The sequence below is a fragment of the Rhamphochromis sp. 'chilingali' genome, assembly GCF_963969265.1.
Source record: "Rhamphochromis sp. 'chilingali' genome assembly, chromosome: 1".
NCBI classification, from domain to species: Eukaryota; Metazoa; Chordata; class Actinopteri; order Cichliformes; family Cichlidae; genus Rhamphochromis; species Rhamphochromis sp. 'chilingali'.
In genome coordinates, this window is record NC_137929.1 from 25,748,861 (window position 1) to 25,771,226 (window position 22,366).

General features: G+C 42.1%; 2 protein-coding genes across 8 annotated transcripts in view; both read left to right on the plus strand.

Moving 5' to 3' along the window:
* Positions 1-125: 125 nt before the first annotated feature.
* krcp (kelch repeat-containing protein) lies at positions 126-6,694 on the plus strand. The gene is made up of 14 exons (XM_080898532.1): positions 126-205; positions 296-372; positions 677-838; positions 925-1,006; positions 1,126-1,173; positions 1,283-1,523; positions 1,645-1,734; positions 3,222-3,353; positions 3,442-3,629; positions 3,716-3,912; positions 4,024-4,118; positions 4,216-4,270; positions 5,464-5,561; positions 5,953-6,694. The coding sequence occupies exons 2-14, from the start codon at positions 311-313 to the stop codon at positions 6,180-6,182; spliced, it is 1,680 nt and encodes a 559-aa protein (XP_080754658.1). The 5' UTR covers positions 126-205; positions 296-310; the 3' UTR covers positions 6,183-6,694.
* Positions 6,695-11,743: 5,049 nt separating this feature from the next.
* Positions 11,744-22,366, plus strand: part of mark2b (MAP/microtubule affinity-regulating kinase 2b) — a 54,254-nt gene continuing 43,631 nt past the window's right edge. For 3 of the 7 annotated variants that reach the window (XM_080901602.1, XM_080901604.1, XM_080901605.1), the window contains exon 1: positions 11,747-13,051. In XM_080901602.1, coding sequence (XP_080757728.1) covers positions 13,001-13,051 — 51 coding nt within the window. In that variant the 5' untranslated portion in view covers positions 11,747-13,000. Of the gene's footprint in view, positions 13,052-22,366 lie in introns of all 7 variants that reach the window. The other 4 variants (XM_080901606.1, XM_080901603.1, XM_080901608.1 and 1 more) reach the window with 3 other exon arrangements.

The following is a 22,366-nucleotide window of genomic DNA, read 5'->3' on the forward strand; positions in this document are numbered from 1 at the left end:
TGCGATTGGCTTGGAGCCCCCAAAGTTGCAGCCCTGAGTCTGCTTGAAATTCTTATCCGCGTTTGCCGTGCGGGCGGAGAACTGGTTTGCTGTGTAGCCTTCAGCGTCTACTAGAAACTGTGATGACAAAACACGCGCACCTAAACTGACCCCAGAGCTCGCGCGGAGTTCAGATACTGTACAAACAGCGGTGGCGGGAGATTGGGTAAAGAGTGATTTATTGAGATATTTAAAATCGTACTTTTAAATAAAAGAGTATAGTCGGAACCGGGTGGATGTTGTTTGTGTTTTTCAGGAGGACTTCGCGAGGATGGATGATTTCGGAGTTTATGCGGTTTTCGGAGTAAACGGGCCGCCTCAGAAGCTGCTGAGGTAACGCAGGCTTTCGACTCGCACATAATGTCATGTATTTGTTTTTCGTTTGTACCCGTGAGACGCTCATATGTGTCTTTAAATAGCTCAGTCGCCTTCAGCTAAAATTGCTGGGCTCAACAGCTCTGTCGCTACACTTTTATTGCTCCTCATTGGCGCCTCTTTGAATTAGACCTGTTTACACACAGTCGCTTAACTTCTCTTTCTTTAAAACAGTAAATACTTTTCGCCTCTCGTTTTTCTGCATGTAAATCGAGCAGTGTGCCTTTATTTGCTTGTTTCTTCGTTTGTTTTGCCGTGTCAGCGCTGAAGGCTCTAGCAGGGTCCGTGTTGCAGTTCCACCAAGCGTCCGCCAGGTGGTGCTGTTTAGCAGCGGCCGGTGGGGGGAGCGGATCTGCGTCAACGCAGAGCTCAGCGATTCTGATCGGATGCCCATCACTATTGGAAAACTGACTCCTTATAATAAGTAGGTTCGCCCTATTTATCCGTTTTGTTATTTTTTGTAATGCACTCTAACAGCCTTTCTGTGAATGATGCATATTTTACCTTCAGATGTTTGTCATGGGAGCAGTGGGAAGAGGAGACCTGGATAGACAGTGTGACACTGAACGTCTCTCTGGAGGGAGGAAACCTGGTAAATACTAAGGAAATCTAAAGAGCTTATGAAAACATTAGGATTTTCTTAAGTTAAAACTTTAAGATATGGACAGATGTCACAGGTTAATGTATATAATCTCCCTTTTTTTTCTTTAGTCAACAGAACCAGAAGTCATCATGGCCGTGAAGGAATACACTCCAAAGGTAATCTGATAAGGATGTACTGTGTCTTATAATATCACAAAGAAATGTTGCTGCTGTCGGTGAAAGCAGATAGCGATAATGACATTATTTCAATTGTGCTGCATCTCAGGACACGGCTGCTCCACCCGCAGCCCGAGAGCTCCACGGCAAGAGGAAAAGAGAGCAAACTGCAGAAGAAGAAGAAGGCAATGACTGGACAAAGAGAAGAGAAGAAGAAGAGAACACGTGTCCAAATGCAACTACTGAGAAGACCACACCTGTGCGCAAGGTCAGAGGTCAAGCCAAAGGCAGCCAAAAGCTGTTTGCAAGCGGTGCCGAAACCACCAAGCTGAAGGGAGCAGGTGGAAAAGGTGTTTGTTTTTTTTTGTTTGTTTTTTTTTCCGTTGTGTTTTAAAAAAAAAAAAAAAAAAAAATTTCTTTAGGTGCTATTTCTTCTATCAAACCTGCTTTCTCTCTGTCCTCACTACACAGCAGCAGAGATGCAGGGGACTGTGGGAAGAACGCCTCCTCAGAGTGCAGTCCGGACGAAGAGTAGGCAGGCCAAGGCTCCCACACACACTGGTACTGTTTCTTTTCTTCTTCCTTTTTCTGTCATATTTATTTCCTCTTCTGTCCCAGCAGCTGACACAGCCCATCCCGCATTCACGCATAGATGTTTTCCATTCACTGCTCACTTGCAGGAAAGTAACATAAACCTGGGCGTGTGACTCACGCGGGGCTCGGCTCCCTCCGACTGTTTGATTTTTAGATTGCGCTGTTGGCGTTGTATCGGTATTCCTGCAAGTCAAACAAATGAATCACTTGGAAGAGCATTTGGGGAATTATTAATCTAGACAGCGTTTCTCACTTTATTATCAGCATGTTGAAGCGCTGCTGTGTTTCATCAGCCAGAAATTCGAATTTGGCCTCTCTAAGGTGGCCATCAAACCAAGAGGTCAAACCAGGCCTTCCCAGTAAAGCAGTGAGCGAGTTTGCATTCAAGAGGCAATGTTGGGAGCATGTGACCAATCGCACCTCGTATGCAGCTATAGTCGAATATGTGAATGTGGCTTGTAGTGTAAAGTGCTGGTGTCAGACTGTGTGTGAGCACATAAACAACAAATATGAGACCTGTTTGCAATTACAAACAAGGCTCTGCAGTTTTAGGGCTATGTTGCCATATGTCTGTAGAATAATGAGACTGTCTGCTCTGCTTAATGAGAACTGCTTGCAGCTGGCATCACAAATGGGGGAATATAGCAGGGCCGTCAAACATGCGGCCAGGGGACGAGAGCAAGCCCTCTGCACGGCTATGCAAAGTGTAATAAATTGCAGTCAAGTCATTTTTTATGTCACCATTACTGTGTGGCCATACAATGTCACTATTACTACACAAACTTGAAATGAGAGCTGCATCCACACAGGAAATGATTCGCATGTCACTTTAAAGCTGAAGCCAGTTTCAGGGTCAAGTTGTCTAGGTAAACATCTAATGTAGTCATAAGCCAGTCAACAGTCTCCTGTGCTCTCATTGGTAGTTGAGAAAAGTTTATTTGTTATCTGTGAGTCGCTCAACTTGTTATCGCTGCTGGCTTTTTCACCTCCAGCTGCTTAAAGTCATTGAATATCACTTTCTGTGGTGTCTGGTTGTCACGTCACTGCCAGTGTGGACACAGTTTTAGGGCTTTTGTTGTTGTTTTTTTCACCTTAAAAATACAGGTTTAACTGGTCGAGCTCACTTGAGAACTCAGTCAGTTTGACCCTGACTCTACAAAACTTGCACATGGAGGTCCAGAGCAGGTTATTTCTACAAATCAGGTTACTATGGAGATGTAATCCAGTAATGTAACACTAAAGTGAAGTCACTAAGCCCCAAATCCTGCTTGTAGTACACAGGATTCATATGATAAACATCCAAGCGCTGGAATGGGGAATACAGTTGAATTAGCTGACTTTGACATGGTTGTTGGTGACAGGCAGGCTGCTGGGAGTGTTTCAGAAACATGATCTGAGTGATGATCATGTCTGGCTACTCCCAACAGAACATGACATGTCGTGTTTTCTTGCAGCTCCGTTGGCCAGCCCGTCAGGTCGCTGGGGTCAGACGTTATGTCCCATCGATGCTCAAACAGCAATTCTGATTGGAGGCCAGGGAGCCAGGATGCAGTTCTGCAAAGATCCCATGTGGAAGCTCTGCACAGGTCAGTCAGTTCAACAGCATTTTAGACTCTCGTTGATACTACAGCTCAGGTGAGAGCCGTGTTTAAGGGGACGTTCTGTGTGCAACAGAGGACGTGTCCTGGGTGGCCGCGGAGACTCTGGCTGAGGGTCCGACTCCTGAGGCCAGGATCGGCCACACAGCCATCTACGACCCCGACTCAAGAAGGATCTTTGTGTTCGGGGGCTCTAAAAACAAGAAGTGGTTCAATGACGTGCACATCCTGGACACGCAGAGCTGGAAGTGGACCATGGTAGAGGTGCGTGGTGATCTGTGTCCACACGCTGTGCTCGCTTTATTTCTGTTTTTGTTTTTAAATGACTTCCTCCTGCTCTTCTTCTTCAGGCTCAGGGTAAGGTTCCTCCCCTGGCCTACCACAGCTGCAGTATGTTTCAGGGTGAGCTGTTCGTGCTGGGAGGGGTGTTTCCTCGGCCCAACCCAGAGCCCGATGGCTGTAGCGACTCTCTGTATATCTTCGACCCCCGCCTCTCCATCTGGTACCAGCCCATCGTCACCGGAGACAAACCCTCCCCCCGCTCAGGGTAACACGGCTCAGTCCAAAGCTTTATTTAACGCACACTTTCTAACTTTTTTCTTTTTAAATATAATTGCTCCATATTTTTAACCTCCTCTTTGTTGTTTTTGTCTTGCAGTCATTCTGCATGTGTGATGCAGGAGAGGAAGATCTATGTGTTTGGTGGCTGGGACACTCCTGTATGCTACAATGACATGTACATGTTGGACCTTGGTGAGCAACACACACACACAAAGTATCTAAATCAGGGGAAACGTGCAACTACACATCCATGCTTGCATTATTAAAATGCAACGTGTTTATGTCTTAGGTCTGATGGAGTTTTCTGCAGTCAAAACAACTGGGAATCCCCCCTCTCCTCGAAGGTATCGCACATAACACTTCAAAATATTATGTGAGCGTGTGAGACGTCAGAGCTGAGTTCAGTGTGACGATGGATCTGATCGTGTTACGCGTGCTTTGATGAACAGCTGATGGGCATCCTCTGGGGATACTTTCTTTATGTGTCTTAAGGAGCAGGCAGCTGCGCTTTATTATCCGCTGCAGAGCCATTTGGGTACTGTGTCAGGATGCTGTGAGGACATTTTCAGTTGTGCAGAGGTAGAAAGACACCAGGTTTTGAGGCTGATTTAATTTCCTCAGTTCTCAGAAAACAGACTTTTTTTTCCCCCTAAATGAGGCAGTGCCTTCTGTGTGTCCATGGAAATCTTCTTTGATCCCAGAAACCCAAAACTAAAGACTCTTCACGTCCTCTCCATTTATGTTCAGTGACAGATGGTCATTCTGATTTCTCCTGAAACTAATGAACAGCTCTTTGTGTCTCCTCCAGTGATCATTCCTGTCTTCTTTTTGTGTTGTCTGCAAACTTAATGGTGCCATTTGTGTTGTGAGATGGTATCAAGGGCTCAAAACAGCCTGTGGTGCTCCTTTGGAGAGGATGGAGGGGTGGTAGGGGACCCATCCTGATCAACTTTGGCCAGGTTCTCAAGAAAGCTAGAGTCAGTGGGCAGATGGTGGTACAGTATAGTGTGGTGTGGAGGACACTGGAAATGGCAACATCTGTTGGCTTATTGGTTCTGTATAAATCCTGATGTGGGTCCAGAGTAGGTGGGAGTGTGCTTGATGTATTTGAGGATCAGTCTCTTAGTGTTACAGCCTCTGGCCTGTAGTTACTGAGGCAATTTACTACAAACTGTCTGGAAACATGTGCTATAATGGATGTCTTTACCCAGGTGGGGACATCATGTACTGTGATGGGGAAAGACCGATGATGTTTGTGGGTAGCTCGGTTAATTTCACACTTTAGCCTCTGAGACCAGCTGCTTTTCTTTTATGTAGGCACAGCTGTATTATAAACATAACACAAGCAGTAACATTTAGGGACAAATGGGGACTAAATGGAGACGTTTACGTTCCTCAAATTAAGGTTTAATACGATTTTAATAAGACAGGAGATTAAAATGAGAGCAGAGATTGTTACAATATCGTCTGCAGTCGTTTTAAGAACCTTTAAGCAACTTGAAGTTAAATGTGAACATTGTGTGCTCGTGTGTTTCAGCTGGCACGGCAGCGCTGTGCTGTCAGACACAAAGTTCCTGATCCACGGTGGTTACAACGGAAACAATGCCCTCAGTGACGCCTTCGTCTTTGATATAGGTGAGCAGAGGTTTGGTTTCTGAAAAGTAGCTTTTTTTTTTTTGTTGTTAATGACAGAGTCTGACTGATAGAGGATTTAAGATCAAGACAGAATTATTTTAGGGTTTTGGTAACGTAATTCCCAAACTAGGTAGGAGACACTGCTTATTCTACTGTTCCTGCACAATCCATACTGTAGGTCCGGTTGGTTCTGTGCCCAAAAAATATCTCCTTCACGTCCTTAATATTTAAAATAAAAGCCACAGACCTATAAGCAATAAAGTAGCTTACATAAGTAACAATGTGTTAACCGCCACCTTCACCTGACTGTTGAGTTTATTCTGAACATAAAGTGTAAAAACGAGAATTAGCGGAAAAATACAAATTTCGTGCCTTTGTTTTGCGGTTTCAGACACCAACAGCTGGACAGAGGTGAGCGCGCCTGAGCTGTCTGTACCCAGGGCGGGGCACTCCATCATCACCATGGAGACGGCCGGTCACCGCTGCTTCTCGGAGGAAGATGAAGACGCGGATATGAACGGCGGCAGAACCCTGCTGGTGTTCGGAGGCGGCGACAACGAGGGCAACTTCTACTCCGACCTGACGACTGTCGCCGTGGAGGAGCTGCTCGGTGCTATTTAAAGAGAGAGCGAGTCAGAGGTGAATCCTCTCTGCCTCGCTGGATGTAAAGCTATTTTAACACCCTCACCCTTTGTTATTTATAATCCTGTGGGTTTTTATCCCTTTCTGTCTCCTTTCTTCTTTCGCTTTAAAAGGTTTCCCGGTTTTATTTGATACATCTGAGCAGGATTAAGAAAGATTTCTCTCATTATGGAGCTCCACTCATAAAAACAATATCTGCTTTAAAGGGCAAATTTGATGATGTAAATATGTTTGTTTTCCTCAGGTACTTTTTTTAAAATGTTGGTTTATATTGATTGTGTTTTTTAAAAACTGAGGCTAGTTCAGAATTTATTTATTTTTTCTTGCAGATATATGTAAGTGCATCAGAATTTTTTACAATGTTTATTCCTGCTTTTGTTTGTATTTGTCATCATCTTCAAACTATCAGCGGTGGGGAATTTTCCATTCATGTCACTGGGCTGTACCATTTTGCTTTTTAAAGGTAATTATTGTTTAACTATTGTATTTTCCCTTATTTTATAGATATATATATATATATATATATATATATATATATATATATATATATATATATTGTGCATATACTGGTTCAATGTATATACACTCAGCTTCAGATTTTGTTTTGTTTTTTTTTACCTCTTGGATCAGTTTGATGTCAGAAAGAGCAGATATCCTTAATATGGTCATTATGGCAGAATGCCCCACCTACCTGCCGTGTAAAACTTCTTGCAGCCAGTGGAAGCTGGTTTAAAGGGAGTTATAATGGCTTGTATCAGACAGTATGAATTGATGGATGCACCTGACGCCCTACATAAAATAAACAAGGATTATTTTGAACTATGAATCATGCAAAGCTACTCTAGCAGAGTCCCAAGAATGAAAGTACGCAGCTGCATAATAACTGCTCAATATTAACATTATATCAAGTTAAACCCACTTGCATATTATTTTCTACATGGATAGTATGTAGAGTAGACTGTACAGTCTATGCATTACTGCATGGGAATACAAAATCAAACCAACATCAATTAAAAGAGGTTTGACAGCTTTAAACAGAAAAGGCCGTTCATGCTGCTGTGGTCACTTGACAGTAACGCAAGCTAACGTGAGACCTGCAGCGTGACACTGTTATCTTCAGAGAGCCAGAGCTAAATGGAGACTTTTTAATAAAAGATTAATGGAGCGTGGGAGGGATTAAGTTCATATCCGCTCGGTTCCTGATAACGGTGTCATGACTGTGGCTGTGTTTGAACTTTTTTCACTGGATTAAACAGACAGCCCCACGTTGGGTAACTTGAGATTAACAGAGGTCAGTAAATACACACTTAATTTAAAACAGAGATTCGTTCTCACAGCACTAAGAAAGAGTTTTAAGCGTGCGTCATCGTCATGGCCAACTGTTCTACGTACCTTAATACATAACCTGCAAAAGAAATGCGATCCACATCATCCCCAGCTGTAAATGTATTTAATGCAAAAGTTAGCAAACTTGCATGTTTATCTGATATGTGATGTATGGTGAACATGCCAGAGTCAGCTGATCCAGCCATAACGATAAGCTTTATCAAAAAGTACAGTTTGAAGCCTAATATTTAAAGTAGAGAGGCTGTCTGGATTCTGGTAGCTGAAGACTCCCTCTAATTCATGTTTTAGAAACTCTAGTCAGCCTGAATTCTCACAGTGAAGTGCTCTGTTTGTTTAACATGGTACTTTAGTCTTAACACCTCCAACTACCACATGCGACTTGAAAAACTAATATGCGAGTGATATCATCACAATTTCTAGTCCCTGTCGGGATTCTTGCTGCAGTGTTTTGGATCAACTGAAGGCTTTCCTGAGATCTTTTAGGGCAGAGGTGGGGAACTCCAGGCCTCAAGGACTGGTGTCCTGCGGGTTTTAGATATCGCCCTGGGTCAACACACCTGAATTAAACTATTAGTTCATTAACAGGCTTCTGGAGAACTTCAAGACATGTTGAGGATGTAATTTAGCCATTTAAATCAGCTGTGTCGGATCAAGGACACATCTAAAACCTGCAGGACACCGGCCCTTGAGGCCTGGAGTTCCCCACCCCTGTTTTAGAGAAACCTGATAAACAATTACATAAATTCAGCCTAGAAGTAACACGTTGAATAGCTTTTCAGCATCGTTGAGACAGGATGTTCTAGGACTGCTACATGTACATCAAACCTTTAGTTTAATGACCATCCAACTGAATATTTCAACAGTAAAATTCTGCTTTATTTTACATACAATTAAGACTTCAGTATGTTATAGATGTCTTTGTCAAAGTGTCTCTTGGAAGGCGGCACATCTGCTGAGAGAGGCAGACATTTGCAATTTTTCTACCTTAAAAACTCAAAAACAAACTGGTCCCAATCAGTTGGAGGCCATCAAACTGCTTTCACCTACTCCATGGTATTTCCTGTGGCGATACAAAGGAAAGCCCGACTTCCTCAACATATTTTATTTTATACCTGTGGATATAAAACCGTCCTCACTTCATTATTTCACAGACTGTTGGAAAAAAAACAAAACGTGTTGCTATGCATCGTGCTTAATGGGCCACAAAACAAGTCTTTATTATGTTCATCATAACTAACGGTGATGTGCTTCAATCCGTTTATCTAATTACACGGTGTTGCACTTACTGTGATTATAGCACAGTGTGGATAAAAAGCCTGGTTTTTGGCTTTGGTTCTTTCCGTACTACTTTTGCCCACGCTGCGAGTCAGCAGCTTCTAAATTGCTAAGGTTAAGGGCAGGATTTTCACCCAGCGGACTGCTGAAGAAAGAATAATGGTTCTAAGGGAATCACTAATTTTATGTTTGTGTCCTCCACTCTTTTCCTGGCTTCCTTGGATTGCTCCATTTGTTTTATAGCCACCCCTGTGATACTTCATTTAATCTTCTACATGGTGGATAAGCAATATTACACTTTAATGGCCCAAAGCACTCCAGCATGCATACCTTTACACTCAATACAGGTGTTAATTAGAACTATTTGAAACATATGTGGGTGTTAATAATGCTTGAATTTGTCAGAGAACAGGAGATTATAAAGTATGACACAAAACTACAACATCAGTAGCTCCAAATACATGCATGTCATGCATGCAGTGACTTGAGCCATGGGTTATATAACAGTGTTGAAATATCAAAATTATAAAATAGTTAATAATTGCTTAAAATTTTGATTTTTCTCATGCTCCAGTGGATTTATAACTAAATAAGGGTGCTGCTTTAATCAGGTGCTGTAGTAGTAAAGATCTGTATTTTTCCACTGACTTACACACACACCCAGGCTGAGGTGGATTTCAGAGGGGAGTTGCTGAAAAGCACAACTGCTGGAAAAGCCTGACGATCACAGATCAAAGTGCTCATGGGGTTTTTTTTGGGGGTTTTTTTTTATCTGCTCTACTGGGAAAACTATTGACTGTATATCAAAAATAACTGTTACATATTACATCCTCAAAGCAACCACATACATTTGGCACATGGAAATAGTAATTGGAGACTCAAAGGCTGATATATTTTATTTAATGTTCCTCCAGTGACACTTAAAATATGCTTAGATTAGTGCAATTCAGTCTGCGACTCAGCCTCCTACACAGAGTGTTGTTTCTTCTCTACTGCAGCCAGAAAATGCGTTTCAGTGCAAATGGATGGATGGATGGATGGATGTAATATAAGGAAGCCTCCTGCAGATGGCGACACTTCAGCACAGATTTGTCTGTAAGCAGCTTGTCTCCTGCTAAAATGGTCCATGTACAGTCTAAAAAAAGACTGTGGTGTCACTGAGTTTACATATTTACTGTTTTGCTATAGCTTTCTGACATTTCCCCCCCAAACTGGCATCCCTCTACTTTGATCCACCATGAAACTGGACATGATCCAGGTTTATGCACTGAGTGAAAGGTGCAGTGATTCTGCATTAACAAGGTTCATTATTAAATATATAGAGGGTAGATTGATATGCTAAAAGCAGGTGTGTGTGTGTTTCCTGGAACATACCCAGTGCACATACCCTGGAGTGCTCTCCCTCCATCATCAGGGGGGTGATTTTTTCCCCCCTTCGTTTATCGGGAAATCCTGCCAGTTGGATGCTCTCCTGGTCGTCCCCAACAACCTTTTCATACCCGTTCATATCCTGAATTCTTCTTTTTTATTTTGCACAACATCCTCACATTGTTCAAATGATGATTTTTTTTTGATATTGCACCTCTGCCGACCTCCCAGCTGACAGACTTGTGGCATCACTACTTCCAGTGGAAGTCATATTACCTTTGTCAGTCTATGGCTGTTGCTAAGTAACTTGAAAATGTCTGTACCTGCAGTCAGCATCTCACATTTTAAGATGGCATGAGTTTCTAGTTACATGTTATTTTTACAGCTGTGGCTGCCAAGAGGTACTGTTCTGTAATTGGCTTAAAAAAAATCTGTCTTCAAATGGATTTGTATATCAACCAAAGTATTATTGTTTTAGTCCAAAATATCAAATCCTAGCCAATAGACTAGTTTTAGGCTTAAAGATCGAAGTGTTTATGTGCTCTCCATAAGTGTTGCACTGCACTGTAACAGTGTGCCTCACTAAATGAGCACTGGAATTCTTAGAGGTGTGATGGGAATAAGCTAAACGTGTGACAGATGAAAGGAAACAGGGATGTGACTCAGTGGTAAAAATATCTGGCAACTCTTGTATGTGTTGCCTGCAGAACTGGAGCTTCCAGGGATGAGCAGAAAGAGGCGTGTGTCCATAAGCCTGTTTACAGATGAAATGAATCTGTGCAGACATAATGAGGAAATACTAGTTACTCACTGAACGAAAGTCCAGCTTCTCTTTGGCTTTACTGAAAGGGTTCATGGGACTACGTGCATTCATGCTGTAGGCACTTCTCTGGGTTTTTTTTTTTTTTTTTTTGGTAATATCTGTAAAGATCAGAAACTTCCTCCAATCAGCACATTTATAAGTATTGAATATGACCATTAAATGCAGATTAGTGTAGTAAAAAAAGTGCAATCGCTCCCTCTGAAATGTAGTGGAGTACAGTCACATAAATCCGACATACTCGAGTAAAGCTTCTCATGTTTGTAAGATAGTAGACTTACTTGGGTGGGTTAAATTCCATCACAGCTGGAAGCAGAAACATGCACATTAACTTGTCAGGAGCGCTCTGTAAAAGACTTTGCCACAATATTAACAATGCAGGAGGCAAAGAGCCCGATAAAATATTCATCGGCATACTTAAATAAATCAATAAACCAAAAAAAGAGAGGAAATTAACTGAAAGACCGGTGAACTTTTGCACCCCGGAGGCTCCAAGTTTCTCTCTTCCATTATGTCTGGAGTTGAGCCTTCATTCTTGCCAGGTTGAGGAGAACAATTACAGTCTCCCGCACCTGCCATTTACCAGCATGGAGGAATTGCGGTCATTCAGCAGTAAAGGCTCGGAAAAAATCGAGTGAAGCCGAACTCAGAACTCCCTCCCTCCCCTTTCAAGTCGTGGTGCAAGCAAGCAGCCATGTTGCCGCGAGCTTGTTCCGGTATGAGGGCAGGATCGTGCGCATAGACTGCATTCGGGCGCAGCTCCTCGCTTTTCTCCCCCCTCCCCGTGACACGCACCTCCGAGCAAGAAAAGCCCACTTTGCTGATAATGGATTTTACAACTTGATGATTCCTCCTTCGGTCGGCTGGTGACTGGAATATTAGTCGGTGTACCGACAGGACGAACTGGTATATCGCCACACTGCAGTGCAGCACTGGTGAACGACCTTATTCCAATCACGCAACACAAGGAAGAGCGCCGGTGATTTCCGTGGATTTTGAGCTCTGTGGGTTGCTCTCTGGCAGTCACCGCCACTGCGGTCGCTGGGGAATAAGCTAACGAGCTAGCCTTACCTCAAAAAATCCTGAATTAGCTAGCTACATGGGCTAATGTCGACCAGTTAGCTAGCGGAACAAATTAATTTGTGATTCTCACCTGCCATGTGACCATTTCACAAGGTGCTGCTTTTATTTTTAGGATACCCTGGCCCCGGATAACTCACTGGGAATATTTGAATTTGCTTTGTGAGAGGTGGGAAGGTCGAGACCTCGCCGGGAAATAACTTTGGCCCGAAAGTTTGTAGACCTCGGAGCTGGTTTGAAGACCTAAAAGGAAACATCTCTGCCACAAAAGGAGAAAGCCAAACGGCGACACTGCGCGATGAAAACGACGCCGTGTCAACATTTGCTGTAAATTTTGGCAAGCGGTCATTGGTTTCCCCAAACCTCAGTTGGCAACCTTACAAGTTAGCACGATAGCCACCTATCCGAACCTTGTCTTCTTTCAATACAACCATTGCCCAACTTTTTCTTCAGGCTAGCATAAGTAGCTAGCTGATCAAAACGTCACAGCAGCAGGTAGTTAGCTCGCGTCTTACATCCGTGCTATACCTCACTGTTCGCTATCGACGCAGATCAACTTGAACTGGGAACTGAATGCCTTCACACCCAGGCCGGAGCTGAAGAAAACATTAGTTTTTCCCATTTTCTGCTTGTTGACAAACATGAGACCTGCGGTTGCTGCTGCTAGCTAGTTTCGAGCTAGCTGGCTAACTCGGCTAGCCGCTGATGGTGGGATTCAACTTGTTGATTCACAGGCTGTCTGTCGCGCTGCTAGCTGGCTAGCACTGGACATCTGTTGGAGATTTTCCTCAGCTATCAACTACACAAGTTTTAAATGCTCAGCAGAGACTGACGAATCGTACTAGTTTCAAGGTTCCTTTTTCCATTTTTAATTTTTATTTTTTTGGCAACACAGACTCCTTCAAAAATGTCAACAAGGCCCCCACTGGTTCAAGTAATTGAAAATTCGGCCGGGCAGGTAAGATGTCCTTGTAAATGACTCTTAAAAATGTAATTATTTGTGATATTTGTCCACAAAATTACTTGAAGTTCTCATCTGCTGGGGAGAGAGGCCTTTGTTGGCCTTTTACAGGCTTTGGTTGTCTCTGGTTGCTTTTTTTCTCTCCTTCCTCTCCTGTGTCTCTGTTGTCTTTGCCACAGAGCAGTGATTCACCAGCTTGCCTACGCACTCACATTGGATTTCCCACTCCTTACAGGATAGCAGAGCAAATTTAGGTTTCTGTTTAGTCTGTGTTTAGACATGTCCTCCCACTTGACTTTTTGTCACTTTTGACCTTCTGCAATACAGGCAATCATAAAGCTGAAAGTCAGTTTTCAACACATTTCTTTATCACCAAGTTTGATGAAGACATGTAGATTTCTTTTTTATTTATTTATGCTAATTTGCAACTTACCTGTCCTTCTGGAAGAAAGTTGCTTGTTGCACTCTTTATTTGACAACCTTAAATGTGTCACAAAGCTATCAGACAGAAGAAGTGGCATTTAAATGGAAATGAGAATTTGTATTTCAAATGGGAACTTGCAAGGAGGTTTGCGCTTGGATATATCCTCAGTTTATTAACAATAAACCCTTGTAGATCATTGTTCAAGGGGAAAAAAGTAAAACTTGGATTGCAAGTAGGGCTATAGGGGGTGACTGAAGGCACTCAGGCTGTGCAAACAATACGCATCTTCTGACCTAGTAAAAGCCTGCTAACCCCCATCCATATGTGAAAGAGCTCCAAAAAATCCCAATAAAAATTGAGATTCATCAGTTGCAGAGGCTGTGCAGATATGGTTTCCCGCTTCAAGAACCCTTTTTTGTCTATACATTTGATTAGTAGTTCTTTGAGGTATGTGCTCCAAATCCATACTAGATCGCTGGAAATAAGCTTCCATATCTGCAGCATCTGTCTTAATCTTGCAGACAGTTTTATCTTTCCATTATGAGAAAGCCGCATTTGCTCACATGAAAGCTATTATAGCTTCTAGTGAAGAGTGTGACTCGGGCAGTCCATGTTCAGCATCACGTGGTATTTGCCTCCTCATTAAAATCTCTGAATGTTTGATGGGGAAGGAAAATTGTCTAGGTATTGACAGTGTAGCCACTGGATGATGTCAGCAAGCGTTTGAAGCTAAACCCACTTTGCGGTGCTGTCCTACGAATGCATCTGTGGTGAGGATTTGCTTTTAGCAGCTGATCAGCAGTTTTGACGAGCGTGGGAACTTAACTAGAACTATTGTTTCCGACGTGCAAAGTATTTTTAATGAAACCTTTGTGAAAAATTAGATGCGTGGCTATGTAACACAAAAGAAACACAATAAGGGGAGTGCTACAGTGCACTCTGTCAAGCTAAACAGAAACGACGAAAACCCCAAACTTAAGTGTGAACTGCTGATGCATGGCCCTACCAAAATACAGAACTTATTTTATTAGCCAATAGGAGTGTGTCTTGGTAGTAAACACTGAAGGGTTCAAAGATATTTTTTTCTGTCTTTACTTCCCATAAAAGCAAAATGCTGACATAAGTTTACCAGTAGATACAACGCACGTGTACCGCTGCCTGTCGCCACTTCTGTTAAACCACTTTTTTTTTCCTTACACATGCAGTGCAGCTGGAAACAACTTCTATTTATTACCTGATGGACATATGTGCAAGAATGCAAATGTCTGATCAGACAAACTGTCTTTAACCTACCAGCTTCCTAATGAGTCCACATGATCAGTCAGATTTCACCCAAACAAAAACTTTTAGACTTTTTCACCTGTTTTCTGAGTTGTTGTTTAAAAACAGCATCAGGGTGTAAAGAAAAGTGGACATACGCTTATATTCATATGTAGGCAAATAAGTAGACACAGTGAGAATGAGACATGCGTACACAGCTACACCCTTATGGGAACAAAGGTCAGCAGTAAGGCAGTAGAGTCATCCACTGTAGCTGCCTTTCGCACACAGTACAAACAGACAGGGCATTTCCATCTCCAGTGGGATCTTAAAAGTTGACGTCATAGTGAAAGCTGGGCGCTTTTGGACATGTTGCTGTAAGAGAGACACGTATAAAGTCATGAGCAGAAGCTTCCTCACTGTGTTCAGTGTGACAGCTTCTGCTCAGGACCTTGCCGAAAGAGAAGCGGTTGATTAAAATGTCAGACCTGGCTCCACTTTAGCCAGATCTAGAATGGACAATCAAACATTGCCCATTCTGATGGGCAAATACTTGAAGGCAGAATATGGAGCAGTGTTTAGTTTGTAGCACAGGACACACAAAGCAGGAAGGGAGATAAGTGCTCCTGTGATATCTTGTCAGGCTCATAAGAGTGTAAAACCTAACTGCGGTACCTTGGCGATTAATAACCCCTCAAACTGAACTTGTTGTCGGACGCTGTTTGTGCGGCCTTAACCTTATGTCGGTTTGAAATAATCCTGCTGTTGTTCTGAATGCGTCCATTCTCGTCCCACAGCATCCAGTGAGGATTTAGGGTTGGATTTGAGGGGTAAAAAAAGAGAAAAGTTTGGGGTCATGGCAAATTCTTAACTAGGTTTGTAGGCAAAAGGCCATGGATGAATACTCCCACACAAGTCCAGTCTGTCTTTAAAGGCCATGTATAGAAAGCCTTTGGTGTCAGGTCTCAAGATACGGGACAAAATGGCACCGGGCATGAGGACAGGCTAAGTGTTGACGAGTCTCTCTGTGCCCGTCAGAGATTTAAGTCTAGGTTCTGATCCTTTCAACCCACGAGCAGGTTATGATCCGCTTGTATCTGCTAAAGACGGCTTGATTGCAGTGGTTTGTTTTAATATTTTGAGGAACCCTAATTGGGAGCTGCTTTACTTGGCTTCAGAGTTTGCAAGCTTTTCTTTTTTTCCTTCTTTACACATGACTGCCAGCTAATCTGTGAGTTAATGGTTCTACAGGTCTGGGGGGATTGTGAAGTAAAGTTACTGACCAACACAGTTTTCCATTCAGTCATCATGAACAGTTGCTGCGCACATATAATTAGAGAGCTGTCAAATACAGAGAAGTGACTTATGACATCTTTCTGACGGTGTGAAATGGCAGATATGTTGAGTGGCTTTGATCGGACACGTTCTCACGTTGTGCAAGGGTTCAGGCCTGCTGTTAGTTTGAGGAACTTATTTGTGGTCCACATGAGTGTAACAACATTTCAGTGTTAAATAACAGGATAAATGCATGTTTACTACGTGTTAGGTTGTATTTTTGTGTTTAAACTACCTGGTGTTAAAATATTACATGAGTGCAGTTTGAAATAGGTTTTGGCACAGGTCATCTTGTTAACAAGTTTGCACAGTTTGTCCACTTCCCTAGACATGATCACTGAACTGTCTGATTTCCTGTTTTACAGTGCTCTCCCTCTATTCATTAAGCCACGTCTTCTGACCCACTAATATAGCTAGAAATACTGGTATGGCTCTTCAGGTCTGTCAGTTCATCCTTTTTTGTTTGGATGGTTGCACACTATGCCGGATCTTCCGCACATTATAGAGCCAAGCCATTAATTTGTCAAAGTTGAGACATTTCCTTATTGGGTCATTGGGAGAAAATGTAAAACTAACTGAACTAGATTTGGAAGTGGCGTTAGAGGTTTTGAGTTTTCATGAGGTTTATTTACACAAGTCTTTATTCCCAAAGGACTTGCAACAAGGAACAAGGAAATAAAACACAATAGGAGATAAAGCACTTGCCCACCTCCAGCCAGATGTACATAACAGTACATACAGATGTTACATCCTCACACACTCCTATTAAAATCATTATAAAATGTGTGGGGAGAATTTCCTCACCTTCGGATCAGACATAAACATGTTTTGTGTAGCTCACTGTGGTTGATATGAGGTGGTGGGCACGCACAATGGGATGGAACATAGTGATCTAGTTGTCTGTTTATTTGTTGTGTAACTCCACTTTTGCACTGGCTTTTTCCACTTTAGCTCCTGAAAGAATTTAAAATTGTTTTGTTTTTTTCAAGCAAAAACAAAGGAATAAACAACAAGATAAGCAAACAAATATCTATATTGCTCTGGGGCAGACAGATATTTTTACAGTACAGAATATCATCATCGGTATATCGGTTTCTTTTCTTGTCGTGTACACAGGACTATGGAAAATTTCAAACTTAAGGCATGTTCATATGCTTTATCTTAAACGGCTATTAATGACAAGTGCAGTTCGTAAGCCTTTTTATGAACCGTCATTTCTCCCGTCATACCTCCTTTGTCAAGTGTGTTTCAGTGCTGGGTTAATCATTGAGCATCCTTCTGACGCTTAGTGTGATTGAGACTGGTGCAACGTCATTTTGCATCAGACTGATTGGAGTTCACCGAATTAGTGAATGATTGAAGGTCGTCGACCACGTCTGCCATTGCTTTCAGTCTTGACAGCAGTGCCTTGAGCCTATGGTAATTGGTGAACTTGAGTGGATGGATATTAGCTTGACAACTGAGGGTTAAACTGTATTAGATAGTTACTTTTGACTGTTTTTAATAGTTACTAACTATTCCAAGCAGGATACTTTTTTAACTACTTAAAAACTGTTTAAAAGTATCCTGATGAAAAGATGCGAATGTAGCTCAGGTTTTGTAAACAACCCCCCCAAATCTTATGGATAGTTTGATCCTTTTACCTGTGGAAACCATAATCAACATGAACTCGGGGTTCCCAGCAATATACCTACAAAGTCGATGTGGAACTCTCCAGGCTTAGGTTGGTCAGGGTTGCAGTTTACCCTGACATTGGTCACTGGCAGACACCAGGTTACTTCTAGTTAGTGAGTGGAAAATGTAACTTGTGTACCAAAAAACAAAGTCATTGAATGAAGTGCATGGTAGTTCATTGATCTAAATCAGTTTATTGATTTATAAAATGGTTAATATAACTTGAACTGTTACAGTTCATCAGCAGTAGTTTCTATTTTAGCTTGACCTTTGTAAACGCCACGAGAACTGAAACAGTGATGCTTGCAGATTCAAAATCCTGTTGAGCGTCACAACAGAAAACATGAAGGAAATAGGAGTAGAGCTGAGCACAGTTTGATGCTTTTCACTCGATACCTCAGGCGTATGAAAGAAGGCAAGAATGTCCCACCAAGCTGGGGAGCTGGAAATGTAATATAGATAAGAAAGGAGCACTGAACGTGTGAGTGTGTTTACTTGATCTGTGTTCACCTTTCTTTTCTTTTTTTTTTCATCTCTACATTCATGCTCTTTTTGGATGAGTCATCGTGTAAAGGAGCTATAGGACACATGTATGCACACACAAGTTGCTGTAATGCCCAGGAAACCATAAACCATGTCTCTCCCGCTCCTTATTAGAGCCATCACTAGGCAGATGAACAGAGAGACAAAGCTGGCCAGGGCCTTAGCAACAGAGAACCTGCCTTACACACACAAGCGTTTACTTCCTCACACTCGGATTTGCTCCTGCCTATACACACACACACACACACACACACACACACACACACACACACGAGCACAAGCAGTCTCTCATTTTCCTCTTACAACTGGGTACGTTCAGTTAGTCAACTGCAAGTGCATTTATACCTGAAGGTCCGGGTGCAGGTGCTACCGAGGGATCTGACCGACATGCACTGAAATTCAGTGCTCAGTCTGTGTGTGTGTGTGTGTGTGTGTGTGTGTGTGTGTGTGTGTGTGTGTGTGTGTTTTGTGTCTTGAGGGAACAGGGTAAAACAGGCCCTACCAGTTGAGCAGAGTGGTAGGTGTGGCGGCCAACTGTAGATGTGCGATTTGAAGAGCCTGACGTCATTTAGGTGAAGGTGTGGGTTTCTTTCACCACTTCAATGTAATTCAGTCGCTTGATATCAGTTTGCTGTGAATACTTGGATTTCTTCCTGTAATCCAGTGTGCCTGGTTTTTGTGTCAAGGAAAAGTTAAAAACTTGAGAACATCATTAAATTGTCACATTTTTGAGTATTAACTTCTTCATAATTGTTTCCTGAAGTAAAGCTATTTATGTAGTTTGACCTTTAAAAAACAAACATCTTAGTTTCAGTTTAAAACGAGGGCTTTCAAACATGCATCCGAAGTGCTATTGTTTTTGCTCTCTTGACTACATTCATGCTGTTGTGGTGCAGCTCAGTATCCAAAACATATTTCCCAAGGCTGAGACGGGCAGTGCCAGAACTTGATTTGCCTACTTAACTGTCTTTGAAAGTGGTTTTAGTTGCCCAGCTTAATATTTAACTTCATACTGCACTCATCACTATAACATTTGTGTGGATTAAACACTACAGGTACATTGTTACCACAAACCCATCCAAAACCTTACAGTGTAACCTGTGTCATAACCTGATGGACACTTCCCTAGAATTTTGACTGTGTTGTTGCAGCCCGCACAGGTTTAAATGCTGGGAACGGCGTCAGGCACCTGCTCAGGCTATGTTATAGGCTTAGAGAGACGTCATCTCTGCTTAGGGCTGGGTGCTGCGGCCAGAAATCATTCAAGTACAAGGACAGGACTGAAAGTGAGTTAAACAGCAGCCAGTATCCAAAGAAAAACTTTGAAAGTCTTTCAGAAAACCTGGAGATCTATAAAAATGTAAATAACTTTAACTGTCACTGGGCTCCCTCAGTTGGGGATAGTTCAAAGTTTTTGGAGTTGGCATGTATGAGGTTCTGATCCAGTGTTTCCAAAAACAGATGGAAATCAGTACGCTCCGCATCATGGAGTACTGACCAGCACAGAAGCCAGGCGATCTACAAATGGATTTTAGTAACCTACAAAAAAAATCAATCTCTCTAAGTGTATGCTATATTAAGAACATTTTTAGGCCTTTACTTTCAATCAAAAACCCGTTATGCACCATCATCAAAGCAAACTCAATCGACAGTAATTTTACTTTGCATGATGAGTGAGTTTGCTGCTCTGTCTACAGCCTGCATTGGTTATGTTTTTGGTTTAATTTGTTAGTTTGGATCCGCAAGTTCAAATGACTGTTTGTGAGACTGATTGTTTGAAAAATAAATTCCCACACGACAAATTTCGTCGACTTTTGCCACATTGTGCATTTGTATCAGTTGTTACTTATTTGTGTGACCTAAGTATTGCAGTGGAGCTTTGAGAATGGGCAAGTAAATGTGTTACAGGGTTGTCAGAGAGCATCTTTGTTCAAAGCGAGGTGGCCGGTCGTGGTGCTTCATCTGCATGTAACACGCATGTAACCTTCAGCTTTTCCACCCTGTGAGAGCTACACAGACCTGTTTACTCTGGTGGCTCGCACACACTGCTCACACCCAGTGTTACATAGCAGCAGGAGGAGGGCACACAAGGAAGTGTTATGCAGTGTGTCCCAACTGTGACAGCAGTAGTGCAAACACAAACTCTGAACTGATTTGACATGTACACACACATTCACTTATCTAGGGAGTTTCAGTGTAAGAGAACACACACAACACTACATTGACAGCAAACTGAGATCGAGCGTGACACCACCTTGTTAAAGTTAAGGCCTCTCAAAGATTTACTTGGCCTCATGCGGGGTGTCAAGTTTGTTTGGCTAGTATGGCTATATAGTAGCTGTACTGTACATAACATGTTAGCCTGCAGGATTTTAGAAGGCATGACAAAGAAGCAACATTAACCAGTGTACTAATATTACAATCGCTTTTTGTCCTGAATTCAAATTGAGATGGAGCTACACCTGGATTTATGAATTACTGCTTCAGCTGAAATGTTGCTTAATCACGTCATTGTTCCCTACACCCGAAGGAAGGTGCAAGCTGATATGCATTGGCACATTTCTTGGCACTTGCTATCAAAATTATTTCTCCTTTGTGTTGGCGTCTAACTGTATTTTAAAAACTGTCCATTAGAGCTGGGCGATAGAACGATAACGATATGTATCGCGATATAACTTTTACTCGATAGAGAAATTAAGCTATCGCGATAGACCTCGCCGCTCTTGTCCTCAAAAAAAAAAAAAAAAAAAAAGGTCAGCCAATCCAAATTAAGTAGCGCGGAGCCGAACCAATCACAGCCGCAGCGTCACGTCGCGTGACTTGTTACCGTATAGCACAAGTGCCAAGCCGCACGTGTGTTTGTTTGGGAAGCAGCCAGCGGGTAATGGAGGAAATGAGTGTGCCGACTAGAAAAATCAACCGAGCGTGACCGAAGAGAAAACAGATGATGGTTCCAATGCCGGAGAGATTGTCGAACGGAAGAGCCAAAGAAGTTCCGTAGTGTGAAGGTATTTCGGCTATTTCAAGTCTGACAAAAAACAGAGTAGCGTGCACTGTAAATTGTGCCGAAAGCAAGTCTGGAAATACAATAAACTGGTGCATGCGTCACACTGTGCGCCACGTTATTGTTTCGGTGAAATGAATTTCTACAATACTGTTACTGTTAATTCTACTCTCTGCAGTGTTTAAATGCTTACATATACACACAGTTACTGTCCCTCCACACACACGACTCGGTTCTGCTTCTATGCCCCAGCTTTGTTTACTTTTTCCCACCGAGGCTTCTAGACTTCTGATTGGCCAGCATTTCGGCACGGTTAGGAGTCTAGCGCCACCTGCTGCTTTGGCATGTTCATAGCAGCGTTTTCCTTCATTTCTGCCTTTATGTGTGGACGGGATTATTTTTTAAAACGAAAACGGAAAATCTCAGTTTTCAAAAATACCCGTGTACGTGTGGACGTAGCCTCAGTCTCTGACTGGAAGCGCTAATTCGTCATTCGGCTTTTGTCAGACTAAAGTAACTGTTAAAACTGTTTGAAAAGCTCAGCTATACAACAAGGAGAGATTGAGAATTTCCTTTTAGTTCTCAGTTTATTTGATATTGACAAAAGTTAGTCAGTTTTGTCTGTTCTTCTGTAAAACAAACTAAGATTTATTTTTAGAATTAATATTTTGTTTCTAAGTGGAATTGACAATTTAGTCTGTTTTGTTTGTTCTATTTTGAAACTTAAACGCTTTAGCGGCTGCCTTTTGTGTAGTTTGCAATATTTGCCTTTATCTATCTGAAAAAGTCTCATGTTCCTTAAGTACATCTACCCTGTTGAACTTATTATGGGAAATAAATATTTAAATAAAAACAAGCTGCTGATTATTTCACATTTTACTTGTGAGCAACGGCATATTTAAATCTTACAAATATAGTTATTTGGCTTATATCGTGATAGATATCGTTATCGCCTGAAATGAAAAAAACATATCGTGATATGAAAAAATCTCATATCGCCCAGCTCTACTGTCCATTATTTATTTATTTTAATCAAATGAACGGTGCATTTTCATATCTGCTCTTAAGTGAG

Excerpts from the sequence above, each read along its gene's own strand:
- krcp (XM_080898532.1), top strand. The coding sequence starts at position 311 with ATGGATGATTTCGGAGTTTATGCGGTTTTCGGAGTAAACGGGCCGCCT. Across the intron at positions 373-676 it reads CCGCCTCAGAAGCTGCTGAG|CGCTGAAGGCTCTAGCAGGG; the intron begins GTAACGCAGGCT and ends TTGCCGTGTCAG. Across the intron at positions 1,007-1,125 it reads CTCTGGAGGGAGGAAACCTG|TCAACAGAACCAGAAGTCAT; the intron begins GTAAATACTAAG and ends TTTTTTCTTTAG.